Raw genomic sequence first — 16,751 nt, 5'->3', positions numbered from 1 at the left:
AAGAATATGGTGGTGTATAACCCCACCTTCCCTAAATTAAACCATTTTAAAAGACTATACTGAATATTATATTATCTTTAATTTAAGATTAAGGAAGTTCACAATCTCATTCAAAAGGTGAAATAATTAAATAGCTAAATAATTAAACTCAAAAAGTTAACCATGTTTGTATTAAAAAAAAAAGTTATAATCTTTAAAACCTTTTAGATATATCGTGTTTGAATTAAGTTTGACATATCCTAGCTTCGGGTAAAATATTCATGAAAGAAGTTCATTAAAAATGATTGAACTTTAGTCGTTTATAGATGAAGTTCGCGGAAATCACTTAACCTCATTTAACGGATGAATTTGAATAGTTAAAAAGGGGATAATGCACAAGTATCCCCTCAATCTATGCCCCAAATCTCAGAAACACACTTATACTATACTAAGATCTTATTAACCCCTGAACTTATTTTATTAATAATTTTTTACTCCTTTTCGGTCTGCGTGACACTATCTTGTGAGCCAAACGCTGGTTGACTTTTTTTTTCAAACTAGTGCCACGTAGGTCGAAAAAGGACAAAAAATTACTTTTAAAATAAGTTCAGGGGTAATAGGATCTTAGTATAATATAAGTGTGTCTCTGATATTTGGGGCATAGGTTAAGAAGATACTTGTGCATTTTCCCATAAAAAAACTTTAAACATCATGAATTAAATTATTTCAAATACCTAGATAGACTTTAATATATTTTACGCGCAATCGATATGACTTAAATAATAATCTCAAAATTAGGTCATCATCTATGCAGTTTATCCTCATATTGGTGGTCCTTAATTAGCAAGTTAAACTTTATTTTAATGAGTCTAGTACAAGTTCTAACATGCTATATTATACTAAAATAATAATGGTTGTTCAAAGTTAGGCATAAGTACAGCAGAATAATATCAAGATTCAACAGCTATTATTATCTCTAGAAACTCCTAAAACAGGTAAAGAAGTCATAATAGTTAATTAAGCAAAAAGGACATGAATATTTAATTTCACTTTTTTTTCATAATCATGAGATTAAATTTAGATTATATGTGTTAATAGTGTTAAAAAAAATTATGCTATTGTTGCAATTTAATCAATTATAGAGGATTAAATCTGGTTAAGATTATTTCCTCGAAAAAATCAAAATCTCGTTACACTAAAAATAATAAAAAAGTTATTAAGACAACATGTTTGTGATTATCTTTCGAGTTATCATATTAAGTTTACAGTAATAACTATATTATTTAGGGCAACTTTCACATATAGCAAATAAAAAATTCATATTTGTATGCTATAGCAAAGTTTGCATAATTGCGCTCCATAACAAACATGGAAACTGTATAATTCGCTATACATATACAGTTGAAGCAAATTGTCTAAAACGAAGTGTATAAAACAAGAAAGAGAAAGACACTTGGGCAGAGAATTGTATAAAAATGAAGTGTATAAAACGAATTGTATTATTATAAGTGTATAGAAGGATTATATACAATTTGAATTTGTATAAAATGAGAAAGAGAGAAAGACAAAAGAGACTTGACAAGGAATATACAATTGAATTGAATTGTATAAAATAAGAAAGAGAGAAATTAGATACAATTTGAAAATTGTATAAACGAGAAAGAGAGAAAGGCAAAAGAAACTAGGCAGGTGAGTATTTTTATTGTATAATAATAACTGTATAGGACGAAAATATATGTACTTGCATGTGTATATACAATTTTCGCACGCTTTATACAAACAGAAACGCAATTTATACATTTCGCTTCTGTTTGTATAAATGAGAAAGGCGAGGATGGCGAGCGAGATTTGAGAGAGTGGCGAGCGAAATCTGGAAGAGGGGAGAGGGGAGAGAGGGGAATAAAAATATTTATATTTATATAATTTTCTCCGCTTTATACAATTAGAAACAATTTTTATATACTTGTGTTTGTATAAAAAGTGAGGAAGCGAGCGAGAGATTGGAGAGAGGCACCTGACAATTTTTTGCAAACGTTTGCTATGGAACACAATTAAATCAAACCCTAGCTACTCCATTTATTTTAGGTTATTAGTTTGCTATTATATACAATTTTCCCTATTATTTTTTATATAATAAATACTTTTTATAATTACAGTATGCATTACTTAAACTCGAAGATATCTTGGGAGGGAAAAGCCTATTCCAACTTTGAATGTTCAAGAATGTTCTTAATTAGAAATTACTTGAAAATATGACAGCATAACACTCTAATATAGTATTTTAGTAATTGTAAATGCCTAATCACTTCTTGTTCCACTTAATCTTTTGAATAATAGGAGATTTGATTTGTTAATTGCAATTGTTTAAGTTGGAACATGTGGAGGTCAATGACACTCTTGATAGAATTCAATTAGAGTTGATAATGATAATTATTTTAAAGATAATTGTAAATGATAGTGATTTATATTAGTGAAAACTTTTTATAATGGTATTGTTTATCTAAATATTTTGTTGATATAGTAAATATTACTATATTGTCATATAATATAATATAATAAAATGAACATTTAGAAAAATTAGTTACTAATTAAATTAGGAATCATTTATATATATATATATATATAACTTAAATTCAAAATAAAAAATTGTTGGCATCTATACACTTGTATGATGATCCACATATTGTGTTGTGATTAAGGTCAACTTTTTTAATAAAAGATAAAAAATAAAATTACACCATAATGGCAATTTGACTCTAAAAATACTTTTTTTTAAAAAAAATGAAGATAGTGGTAGGTAGGCATATATAGCTAATATTTTCATTTTTCTATGGAAAAGCACATGAAACAACAAAATTAATTCTAGAGAATTCACACTTTGTTGGGAATTAAAAACAAATACTTCTTTGTTCCAAATTAGTTATCATGTTGTCTTTATTTAAATCAATTAAAAAAATAAAAGATTAATTAATTTATATTTAAAATTTAAATAGTAAAAAATTATATAATAAATATAATAAATTATAATTATTTTCATGTTAAATTAAATAAAAGATATATTTTAAATTGTTAATAAAAATTTCATATAATTTAACTCCGAAGACGTGAAACATAACAACTAATATAAACGGAAAGAGTAACAACAATTTAAGATGGTAATCACAACACCATTAAGAATATAAGTCAAAGATTAAGCCCAATAATCAAATTTGACCTTGAAAAAGTACAAAAATGTCAAATCAATTTCAATGATATGTGAGATTTAAATCAAATAAAAACAAAAAGACACTAGTCACTATTATCACATGGGAATGCATATTGAACTAGAATTCCTTGTTGCCTTTGACAAGGATAATTACCTCAAAAACATTTGAAAATTTGGTGTTTAAAATATTTCGTATTTATATATAATTTGAAGAAAAATTGTGTCTTAAGAAATATGATATAGACGGTCTATTTTAATATTGATATTAATGGTCATTTTTATTATTCGAATTTATGACCTATAAGTTATATAATTTACCGTAAATATATATTTGTCTTAAGAGATTCACCAAGATTTTCAATCTGATTTTGAAAATTTATTTGACAAAATGTTTATAGCATGTTCGGTTAAGCTTTTCAAATATACTAGCTCTATTTTTATTTACTTGTCCATATTTTCTTTTATATCTGTTCCTATTTACTCGTCCATTTTAACAAATCAATAAAAGACAACAATTTTTTTCCTAATATGTCATTATTTAATTCTAGAAAATTTCTAGTACTACTAAGTTGTAATGCATACTTTTTGAAACCAGAAAATACTTTTATTATATTTGGGGAGTTGCATAATCTTGTAAGTTAAGGGTAAATTTGTAACTAACCCATGATAATAATTGGTGTCTTAATATGTGTGTCACTTTCAAAGTGGACAACTAAATAGTGACAAAGAGAGTACTTATTTTGAGAAATAATCCTTTTTTCGACAACGCTTTTCGAACAAATACTTTTGAAGGATAATAATTTGTTATCATGTTTAACTAATTAATTTAATAAACAGTCAAATAATCTCTGTGTCAAAAAGAAGAAAGGAGAAAGGATGGAGCACCAAATTAAATGAATGTCTTTTGAATAATGAGGTAAGAGTACGATAATATTTTTAAAAACTCCGAGTAATTTAGAATCGTTTAGACATTTTACATTTAAAAAAGAACGAGAGAAAATGATTGATGAGTTTCAGCATTGGGAAAGTTGATTGATTGTTGCTATTTTGTCTGGATTTTGCTCATGACAAAATTTAAAGATGAGTAATCAAAACAAATCTCCTTTAATAATTGTGGTACGTGAATTAAATTTCTTCTATGAAAAAATATATCTACACAAAAGCTTAAATAAGTTTAAGATCTATCGATATATACATCATTACTAATTTTAACTATTGATATATAGTATATATAATATTCTGCTGAAAAGAATTGACCATACTCGAGTCTTCTTCCATCCTAACTTAGGCTTCGAATTAGTATTTGGTAATGAAAAAATACTGATCACCTTATGTGACGTTGATTTAAATTAATCGAGACTTCAATACTGATATTTCGAAAACCAATACAAAGATTAAAAAAAAAAAGAAAAAAGCCAAGAGTGTGAAATACCAATAAGTGCAAAAAGACAGGTCCATTGAACACAAATACCTAAATTTACCAACCTAAATTGGACATACTCTATTTAAGACAAGAAAGAATGAATGTGTTTGAATTTCAACCCTTAATGGATGACTTTTCACCCATTTTTGTGTGTCTACTTATTCTTTCAAAGACCAAAAAAACAGTAAGTAAACCAAAATTACTTAAATTCTATTCCTTCCAAGAGTTCAATATTAGGTATTGGAGAGCCAAATTACATGTAATTTGACCAATATGATTGAGATGTATTTTTAATCATATGAAAAAAATTGCATAACTTATAATAGTTTTTGGTTGGCATAGTCAAAATGAGATCTAAAAATGAAACGTATATAGACTTTATCCTTATCTTGTGAGAGGTAGAGAGCTTATTTTCGATAAACCATCAACTCAATTGGTTTGCATAGTCATAATGAGATCTAAAAATGGAACGTATCTAGACCTTACCCTTACCTTGTGAGAAGTAGAAAGTTTATTTTCGATAAACCATCGACTCAAAAGAATCGATGTGCAAACTCGACATGAATCTAAATCAATCAAACCAGTGAATTCTGAATACCAAATGATTAAAACAAACAAAGCAACATACTTACATCCATGTTAAAAAAAACATAGAAGAGAAGGTTGTCTGTGACATGATTACTGGCATCAATAGGCTGCAAGATGCATACAATGAGCCTATCTAATACTTCCAACATCATACCTGTGAAGTCCAACTAAATGAAGTCGGAGAGGGTGGAGTGTACACAAACTTTACCACTACTACCTCATAGAGGTAGAGAGGCTGTTTCCGAAACCCTATATAATACTTCCAAATCCCACATATTAATCATGCAAATGATTATTTTTTGCTTAAATTTTTCGAAAATTGAATTACACAAACCATAACATTCAAGTACATATTATTTAGATAAGATATTATCCATGTAATTTACAATAAGCACCCAAAAGGCCACTTGAGGATGAGTCTCTTGTCCAAATGAAAGATAGGTGTTGAGTATTAAACAACTGATATAATTTACAAGAAATCCAATTCCAGTCAAAATTGGATTCAGTTCTTCCTTTTTTTTCTTCTTTTTTTGCTTTAAAAACATTCATGGCTTAGCCTAAGAAATTGCAAGATGTACTTGCACCTCCAGCCAAAATTGGATTCCAGCTCTCTTTTTTCTTTATTCCATTTTTTTTGTCCTGCATCTTTTACATAGCTCCAATGCTTCATGTAAAGGAGTATTTGATGTCTTTCGAGCTCCAGCAATCTGGTCACTGCACATTTCTTCATGTGCTCTCAGTTGTTTTCCGCAAAGAAGTAAAATTGAACCTGCAAAGAAGTGCATAGATCACGAATCTAAATGCGCCTCTAGAAACGTTCACTCATTCAATTTGGTAGAAGTAGATACAATACCTAATGAGCGGCTTCTGAGGAACCTCAAATGCAGCAGATGCAATGCTGGAGGATGGTGCTGGCTCAATTGGCTTTAAGGGGCAAGGGGAAAGAGGCAAAAACATTAGAAGTTCGAATACAACATTTACTCATTTGAAGCAGCAGGCAAACTTATTATAGCATACAATCGAGTCACAGAGAAATAGAGTGGTCTAACAAGAGCTCTTTATTAAAGCTCCTGAAGTATTCTTCAGTGCGAAGACTAATTGAAAAAGGGAAACAAAAGAGGTGGAGGAGAAAATGAGCTAAAAGACTTGTACAGGGAAGCAACTTTGAACATATCAAGCTTCTAAATATAACCAAATTTATGTCTTTGAATCCCAAAAAGACTAACAGTACTGATAATTTAGTCTGAGACACTTATTGATTTCAACAAACTACAGCAACAAAATGCTGCCAATTTGTACAATCAATTCCAAGAAGACTAACAGAACTAATAATTTAGGGCCAAGACGAATAAAATACTTTTTCCTAATATGACAGCTTGAGTAAGAGTGCAATAGAGGGACAAAAGTCGCATCAAAGACGTCAAAGAAAAGCACAATCAACTGCTTATCAAAATTCTAAAAGGTTCACTATGTTGTTCTCTATAAGAGACATTATCCATACAAAAAATAGACTAGGTATGATGCAGCAAAAAAGTTGGAAAGTGAGAATATTTGTATAATGCAACTGTGTATGGAGAGACTGAAGGTGCACAAATTCAGGATCTCAAAAGACAAGTAGTCGACATGTTTGGGATTAAAATTGAAGTATATGAAATTAGAAAACAACCTCAAGTTCTTCCAAGCCCTCGCTTTGCAGGACATTATTGCTAGAACCACCAATTCTGTCCTTTTCCTCTGATGTTGCTGCCCCAACAATTTGCTCTGGTGTAGGGGGCTCTGTCTGCAGCCCATTAGCCCCATCAAAATGCTTAACTCCATTTGTCAACTCCAGGTCATACCCAAGATCTTCAACACCATGGGGTTCACTTTGCTGGCCCACAGTCAGTTTGGCAGATTGCATGACTGTTATCTCCGTTACAGCTGCACCAGATGCAGCCACAGGCAATGTACTCGAGGTATCACCAGTATCGGCTTCAAAGTGTTTCAACTCCCTAATTTCACCTGGTGAGCTTGCATCACTGCCTTTAGGGCTAAGACCTGCATCAACTTCGTCATGTTTTCTCTTTCTGCTAGAAGCAGCATCTGGAGAAGTTGTTTTAGCAGAACCAAGCGATCTTGAGCCTGAACGGCTTTCACTTTTTGCAGGCTGAGCAGGACGTACTCCTCCCGGGAAGACAAAGTCGGGAAGATCCTTTCGTCTTACATGACACACATTAATCCACATGCTAGATTTCCAAAAAGAATATGCATATACATCTCGCTTAAAATCCTCAACTGTCAACCTTATATCAAATTGTTCGCCTTGTTGATAACTAGCACCTTGTTTTTTGCGCAATCCCATAAAATAAGAATGGTGAAATGGCTTAGATTTATCTGAGAATTCCCCCGGATGTGGATGGCACTGAAGTACACCGACTGTGTCCCTCTCAATCTATATGAATAGGAGCAAGAAAGCTTGAACAATCAGTTCCTTTGGCGAAGCAATAGCGGTGAAGCCATCAAAATGTGAAGCAGAAGAAAGAAACATCACCTTTAGAGTAAGCAGGCGTATCCTAGATTCAACCCATCCTTTCCATTGCCTCATGTCATCGTCACTTTCTGTAGCTATGTCTATTCGCAAGTAGTTTTTATAGGCTTCAAAGAAAGGGAAAGGCTCAAATAGACTTCCCCAGCTAGCTTTGTTAGCTTCTATTGCCTGTATACACACAAAAGTAAGTGAGTGAATGAAAACCTCAAAATTGATTAAATAGGAATACCGATTGGAAGATAACAGCAATAGGATAAGAATAGAAGTCAACTGTGGAGCATCGATGCCACAAAAAACAAATGAACAGTCTAAAAAGACGTTAGGAGATCAAGTATTAAAACCATGAGCACCAAATTCATTCTTTAAAAAGAATGGTAACAATAACCATGAACACCAATATACATGCTTGAGCCTCCTAAGCAAACATTTAAGCCTTAATTATGGAAAAAGCAAACATCAATTGAGCAAAGACTGAATGAAATTCAGTAAAGAGCTGAGATGAAGTAACCTTTATGACAGCAGAACTTCTAACCTTCATATGACACGAATTCTTATTTTACTTATATGTATAGGAAGGGCTGTTCAAAATTTTCTAGGGGGTTAAGCACGTCCGTTCCTAGTTTGCAGCATGCACTAGACACTACAGTTGAAGGCTTTCAATTCAACTGTGGTATGAATCAAGACTGAAATATTAAGACTAAACAACCGTAGACTGTCTCAATAGCAGAGCTTAGTTTCTCCCAAGGTTTATTAGAATCAGGCATACTCACCAAGTTAAATTCTGCTGCTACTATCTCTGGTTTTATGGTTAAGACTTACATTTAGCATTCCATAGGCATCACACATTTGGGATATTATGCCTACTTTGAATTTTTTATTTTTTGGTTCTTTTTTGAAACTGGTCATTTTATTCTGTAATATTGAAAAAAATAGGTATTTTGTATATTAAATAAAAATAGAGAGAGAGTGGAGGACATATATAGCTCTAATTTGTGCCACTCTTGTTGCCCGGGATGTAAGAGATGTAAGGTAAATATAGTCATTAAGGAAAACTCTGAATCTTATGGAGCTACTTAATTGCATGCAACTTCAGTTAGACGCTACCAAACTACAACAATTATGACATGCATTAAGCAACGAAAACATGGAACACTGAAACTAAAGTAAGCAGCATGTGATTTATCATGTTATAAAGACAGTTTGAGCAAAATGCATCTACTAAACCAAAGATGGTACTCCCACAGGACGCCACACCTCAATTCAAAAAAACATGATTCAGAAACATTCTTAAATCATAGTTTTGTTTTTAATGTGTATTAGATAAATAATATAAGCTAAATGGGTTTAATTAATAGAACCAATAAGAAGATAAAACCAGCAGATCAAAATGATTGTATTCAGTAGAATAGAAATAGCAGTAATCCCCAAATAACTGAGCACACATAAATACCTCACAAATTTCATTCCCTCTAAGGAATTCTTCCATCATGACACGCAAGGTACTCGTTGAAACATTGTAACTCGAATTCATGCAGGGGTATGCTGGAGTTATTATCGGCATTAGATGCTGCCTATCTTTGAAATTCCTCCGAGGATCCCAATAGGCCAGCCCTAGAGATCCTTCATTTATTGGACACAGTAAAACTGGGTTTGGCCAGCGCCACAAACTGTAGACTCTGAAAAACCGAGAAACCAACATGCTAGGAGCTGCATTAGGATAAAGCTGGCAAATCCTAGCAACAAGCAGTGCCCAATTTATACCGCCTAGAAATCCTGTAACCTGGTCAAAATAGAAGTGACACAAGTTTAAGAGAGGTGAACAATCTTTCACTAAGATGGCAGGTTCTGCACTTTTTAAGGACGAATAAAAGATTATACAAGCGGCCATGTCAGATTCTTACGTTTGAGTAAACTCCACGCCTTTTTGCCCACAATCTCATGCATCTCAGTGCGGTGCGGAAACTCTACAGGAACCAAAGGGGAGGGGGGATTAAGCATAAAGTTTCAAATCATATATATTACACAATTGTAAGGCAAAAACCTGAATATTCGGTACTAAATGCAAAACTTGATCCGTTACTCTGCATCCATTAAGACTACGAACAGTCTGATCATCCACATTCTGTAGTATAGACTCCTGAGAAACATCCAAGTCCTGCGACAGAAAATAGAATTAAAATGTAATACAGTGCACCTCAAGAAGTTCAAACATTATAATATTTATGCAACAGCATACCAAAATTAAATGAATAGTATGACAATAACACTAGTTAGAATTATGATCTTACAAATACAAGGAAAACAGTATAGCCATCAGCAAACGACAGGACAGAAGATAACTGAAAAATACTGATAACGTATAACATTGGTGACTATAAAGATAAGTAGGAATGAGCAAGTATATATTTCAGATTTATAAAAAGTAAACAAGAAACTAATAGACCTCTTTTTTGAGGGGATACAAAACTTTTTCGATACTTTGAAGAGTCGAATTCCAGAAGTCCTCGTGCAATTGCAGAAAAAACATACTAATTTGCATTTTACAACCAAGATCCAGGAGAAGATGCACAAATTAGATAGCATAGTAACAAGATTTCACTCCCCCGCCCCCTTTTAGATGTTCAATTAGTATTAAGAACCTAAAGCAGCATATATCCTCATAAGATAACAGGTGCAGTTTTCAATACCTATCCATTGTTATTTAATAAGCATCAAGTGAATTCTTAAATATACAGCATAACTATAGTAGTTTTCCCTTGACCAGCTACTACTTGCATCCAAACCGAAAATGAAGGGAGCTAATCAAATCTATCGAGTCATCCACATGTCATTTGCAAGTAACATTCTACACCAAAAAGGCGAATAACCCCCAGTTTCTAAGTAGGAGACAAATTCCCTTCAAAACATCCTCTACCTCCAAAAAAATCCACAAACTGCAACAAGGCTGTATTTCTATTTTTCTGTTTCCACTTTTGTCACTGCCCATACCACAGCAATAAGCATAGTTAAGGATATGCCACACGACTACTTCATCCCAACTAGGTTGTAAAACATATCGCGCATTTATTTAATCAGGAAAATGAAAAAGAAAACACACCAAAGTGAGGTGCTGAACCCACCATGAAAGGTTCACCAATTCAACCAATTATGAAGACAATATGTAGAAGTGTATAACAAAGTCAAATGCTCATCAGAAGACAGATTTTCTAGCTACCAAGGATGGTGCATCTCAAAGCAAGAGTATAATGAATCACAAACAAGAGAATCATACCTCAGGAATAACCCAGAGTGCTACATTCGCATACAGAAGGTCTATAGAAACGCCATTGAACTTGAATTTCATAACAGGAACGTGCGCATCAGGAACAGGATGAAGTTCTTGTATTTCAGGCATCTCTTCAAGCATTCTATGAAGTTCACCAAAGAAGTCCTGCAATGTAAAGAGGAATATTACATGCATCAACCTTCAGCACAGAATCCTAAAATTGAAGGACGTAAACTGAAAAGGTTATCATCCTACCTCACGCATCGCATGTCTAGGTCCTACACATAGTGTGTCTATATCAGCACCAGGACCATGTACCTGTTAAAAAAGATCAAAGAGAAGTTAACTTGATAAAGTAAAAGGGTAAAAAAGTACCCGACAAGCAAGATAAGCCAAGCAATGTAATATACTAAATAGACAAGCAAGATAAGCCAAGCAATATAGATGTAAAAAATACTCCTTTTGTCTTTATTGACTTAAGTCACCTTCTGTGTAAAGTCATATTATCACAATACTTGAATGTAATATGTTTACTATCTGAAGTTTGTCCTTCCAATTTTCAGTCCCGCCTCAAAAAAGGGTGACAACTACAGAAAGTATCACTCCATAATTCTTCCCCATAACTTCCCAAATTTGAAAACCTAAGCATCACAATGATGAGAAAAAGGACCAAGGAACCCAAAGGGTGAGGCCTAGTGGTTAATTAAACAGACTGAGAACCATAAGGCGTTTTGTTCAAATCCCAGCGGAGGCAAAAACAGTAGGGTGATTTCTCCTCATTTTTCCACAATGTTGGTAGTCAGAGTTACATGATACCTGATACCTGATACCTGCTAGTAGGAGATAGCAAATACCACATAAAATTGGTCGAGTTGCGTGCAAGTTGGCCCAAAACACTATGGTTATAAAAAAGAATGATGAAAAAGGACCAAGTTGCAAAACCAACTCATAAATAACACAACATAGTTGACAGGACAACAACAATATACCCTGTGTAGTCCCACTTTGTGGGATTCGGGAAGGTAGAATGTACACAGACTTTACCCCTACCTCAGGGGAAGAGAGGTTGTATCCAATTGATGGGAGAAGTAAAACACCTAATTGTTCTTGCTTACTGAAGTTGTCACAAGATCGCTATAAATTAAAAAATCTGCAAGGGCTTGACGACAAGTTTTAGACTATATGCCCACTCCTCAATCAGGTACTATATTAGATTTAACAAATTTATTATATATACAACTGCCTTTAACCTAAGGAAAGCTTGTACTCACTAAATATCTAATCAAGCAAATAACCCCCAACCCACCCAAAAAGTTCTTCAATTTAAGTTGTTACAGTATTGAGCCATAGACAAACAAACAGAAGTCTCAGTCTATATGCTACAAGTTGAATCTAGCAAAGTGAATAAACAAGACAAAAGAGAGACATACACCAAGCCTATATGAGCCAAATGTGAAGATTTTTGCATTTGCCTCATGCACCAGATCATCATTGAAGCCTTTAGCACGACAGACATTTTTCACCCACGTCTTCACAATCTGTTTCACTCCAAAATTAGAAATTAATGACTTTGTTAAAGAAGACTAGGAATTGTTAATTTCAAAAATATGAAAAACCTGGTCTAATCTTCCTAGCACTTCTTCCCTTTTAATGGCCTCTTCGTGACTTTCATATAAGCCTGCATCTGCAAGAAACTGAAAAAGTGCAGTCCTCAGCAGATATTTTTAAGAAATACAATCTCTCTCTCTCTCTCACACACACACACACACAAACATGCGGACGCGTGTATACATACATATATATATATATATATATAAACTGGTATCTCGGAAATCATATTTAGGTTCAAACATTGTTCTCTCTTGAATCAGACATCATTTCCCTGGGAACTACTTTCTGTTAGTTTAATCATTCAATGGAAAAACAAAACATAGTTGAGAAGGAAAACATAGCTTGATTTTAAATCACAGCTTAGATTGATTTTTAAAGCACCCTCTCAATGTGAATGTTTGATTAACTTCAAAATTGAATATCCTATCTTATTAATCAAGCAAATACAAAACATTTCTACTAAAAACTAGTTTAGGCACGGTATAGGCTTGTAGTTGACAAGCCTTCTGAAGGGTATTTATGTGAAGTATTACAAGTACTCAGGTAAGACCTTAGCTTAATTTGCTCAGCTTAAAACTTTTATTATCACTGCTACGTTACAACAGCAACTTTGATGACAATGAACCTGCAGTGCACAAGGTAAACCCCGCTCTAGTGTGATAGCCCGCAAACCACACGGGAGAGTTGAACCACACTAGGCAAGCCATGTGCGACGAGCTCGACCGAAAAGGTATGCTGGGTTTCAAACCAGAGACCCCCCATCTGGGAGATCCCTGATCAACCAACTCGGCCACATTTGCAGGTTACTTAAAAACAGTATTTATAATTACTCATACTCATAGATATACGGGTTTGGCCTTTCTGGAGTTGAACAGCAAATCTCTTTGAAGATCCATATGTTCTAACTGCTATACTGAAGTATTTAACAAGTATACAATGGAACTTTTTAACTTACAAATCAGCTCAACACAAAGTGACCAACGCACAACCTCACAGTTTATAACCTTTGAATTATGCAAAATCAACTCTACCATAAATTCAAAATTCAGGGGAAAATCCTTAATTTGTTACATCATAGTATTCTTTATACATAATCTGAAAATCCATCACATACACAGCAGAAAAAAATATTTTTTTCTAATCAAAAGTATAAGGTAAATCAAGAACAAACCTTTTCCAGTTCCCGGTTTCTAACAACATCCAATTCAGAGGGTCCACCAGTTGAAATTGGCTCAGATATCCCATATGCAGTGTTACTCATCCTCTCCAGAAAACACAAATAACTATTTCTCTTTTTTTTCTTTTTTACTCAATTGAAAAAAAACACAGCAAAACTCTTAAAGCTCTTATCTTTTTTGCATATAATAACAAAATAAACCTTGAATCACAAATTGTTTTCTCTTTTTTTCATAAATCCACTTACAACAGTTGAATGTAACTGGAGAAACAAAAAAAGGCAAAATCAAAACTGAAAAAAGGAAAAAAGAAAATTTATGAGTATTATACTTCAGACAAATTCTCATTAAATTGAGAGAAGCTACAATCAAACGAAATACAATAAAACAACACCAACAACTACAAACCCTAATTTTCTCGATTTTTTTTTCTTTTTTTCTCTAATACAACTTCACACCACCAACAAAGCTACCGTAGCTGCTCGAATTTTGCAAAATAAAGCCTTAGAAACTGTAATATTCTCTCAATTGACGCCGATTTTCGCTCGATTAAAGCTTCGTTCTTCGCAGGATCGAAACCCTAGGATTTAACCCAAAAAAAATCAAAAAAAAATCAGAAAAAATTACACCGATTGAACTTGAGATTATATATGCAAACATACATATATACAAAAAAAAAAGAAGGAGAAATCAAAGATGAAGCTTACCGGAGAGAGACGAGGCGGAGCCACTGGTCGACGAATGAGAAACACAGAGGAACAGGGCACTGAAAAGCAATAAATAGTGGAGAAATATTTTTAATTAATTTATTTTTTGTATAAAAAATATAAAATACTTAATAAATAGACGGGAGTAGATAAGAACGTTACGAGTTTGAGTCGTGAAAAATATATAATACTTAAAAAACGACGAAGTGGAATAGAACGTTACGAGTTTGAGTTGTGAAAAGCATGTTACAAGAACACATGTTCAGACTAATTATAATAGACTATTGTGTTACGAACTTTTTGATTTCGAGTTACAAAAATAATATCATACGACTGCTTATAATAGACGTTTATGATGCTTATAATTTGACTCTTTCTTAAATAAAAAGTCTTAAATTTAAAACTTGGGTATAAAAAAACTTTAGCAAAGAGTGTTGTCCCCCACGAATGTTACACCACACGATATGAATATAAATTAGTCGAACACAAATATGTATACCATATACATGACGAAAATTATAAAAGGCCTATAGGTTGATGAGATTTAAACTTGAGAAGGAATTAAAATTAGAATACTTTGTTTAAATAATTTTTCTATTCTCGTTTGCTTGAACTTGTGACCTATAGGCTATAGCATATTGGTATGTGCAAATACATTTCATTTATATCGTTACAATATTTATGAGATGAAATTTACTATGAAAATATACATTATCAAATATAATTTCTCTTTTTTATAAGAATTTAAAATTTATTAGAAATTAAATAAGACCCACTTTATTTTTTTTTATTTTTTTTACTATGAAAATATACATTATCAAATATTTATTTATTTTCTTATAAAAAATATAAAATATTTAATAAATAGACGGAGTAGATTAGAACGTTATGAGTTTGAGTCGTGAAAAATATATAATACTTAATCAACGACGAAGTGGGAATAGAACGTTACGAGTTTGAGTCGTGAAAAGCATGTTACAAGAACACATGTTCAGTCTAATTATAGTAGACTATTGTGGTACGAACTTTTTGATTTCGAGTTACAAAAATAATATCATAAGACTGCTTAAAATAGATGTTTATAATGCTTATAATTTGACTCTTTCTTAAATAAAAAGTCTTAAATTCAAATATTGGGTATAAAAAAACTTTAGTAAAGAGCGTTGTCCTCCACGAATGTTACACCACGCGATATGAATCTAAATTAATCGAACACAATACATAACAAAAACTCAAAAAGGCCTACAGGTAAATGAGATTTAAACTTGAGAAGGAATTAAAACTAGAATACTTTGTTTAAATAATTTTTCTATTCTCGTTTGCTTGAACTTGTGACCTATAGGCTATAGCATATTGGTATGTGCAAATACATTTCATTTATATCGTTACAATATTTATGAAATGAAATTTTAACTATGAAAATATACGTTATCAAATAAATTTTTTTCTTTTTTACAAAAATTTAAAATTTATCAGAAATTAAATAAGACCCAGTTTATAAAGCTTGATTTTGATAGTTACAAACAAAAGTACCCAAAAAGTGTATAGTTATAAAGGAAAAAAAATTTACTTGTATAATAATTAATAACTATGAAAATTAAGAACAAGATAAAAAATAAATTTTATGGGAATATAATAAATTTTATTTTAAAAGTGTCACACAAAATAAAAAGAAAATTAACAAGTGAGACTTTCTTGGAAAGCAAAATAATTTAGAATAAAAAAAAGTTTGACTAAAAGAAAGAAAAATAAAAAACCTATTTGAATAGACATAATTTCTCTTCAATAATACTGTGGTTTCCTTTTTATCAACAATAATAAAATAATATAATATAAACACAATTTAGAAACTAAATAAAATGATACATTATATAGCTTAGTTTTGGACTTTTGGTAGCTTATTTTATATATATATATATATATATATGAAAATAATAATTAATTTAGGTTTATATATCTATCAATTACAAAAAAGATTTGTTCTTGTGCTACAAACTATATCAAAATCTTGTACGATCACAATTTCACTAGTAAATAGTGTACAATAATTTGCACGAATATAAGTTAGAATAAAAAAATATAATAATAAATTATCACAATAAATTAAATTTAAAAAATAATAATACGTAAATCAATACAATTATAATATAATAAATAAGCAAATATAATCAACATAAATCACATAAAAAGTGGAAGATGATGCTTTCCAACTCACTAATTAGTTAAAGTTTTAAGACCTTAATATTTGAAAACTTAATTAAACCTTATAAT

General features: G+C 31.8%; 1 protein-coding gene across 1 annotated transcript; it reads right to left on the bottom strand.

Annotated features, from left to right (window-relative positions):
* Nucleotides 1-5,519: 5,519 nt before the first annotated feature.
* Nucleotides 5,520-14,640, bottom strand: LOC107020467 (nuclear poly(A) polymerase 1). The gene is made up of 13 exons (XM_015220842.1): nt 14,481-14,640; nt 13,770-14,353; nt 12,604-12,681; nt 12,418-12,525; nt 11,243-11,305; nt 10,994-11,152; nt 9,764-9,877; nt 9,624-9,686; nt 9,173-9,502; nt 7,726-7,890; nt 6,862-7,626; nt 6,049-6,119; nt 5,520-5,964 (listed from the first exon to the last, which is right to left on the bottom strand). Exons 2-13 carry the CDS (start codon nt 13,857-13,859, stop codon nt 5,922-5,924), a joined length of 2,049 nt encoding a protein of 682 aa, XP_015076328.1. The 5' UTR covers nt 13,860-14,353; nt 14,481-14,640; the 3' UTR covers nt 5,520-5,921.
* Between the last annotated feature and the right edge of the window lie 2,111 nt (nt 14,641-16,751).

This window comes from Solanum pennellii, chromosome 5, assembly GCF_001406875.1.
Source record: "Solanum pennellii chromosome 5, SPENNV200".
Taxonomy (NCBI): domain Eukaryota; kingdom Viridiplantae; phylum Streptophyta; class Magnoliopsida; order Solanales; family Solanaceae; genus Solanum; species Solanum pennellii.
The sequence above is the reverse complement of the archived record's forward strand: the minus strand, read 5'-3'. Positions and strand labels throughout refer to the sequence as shown.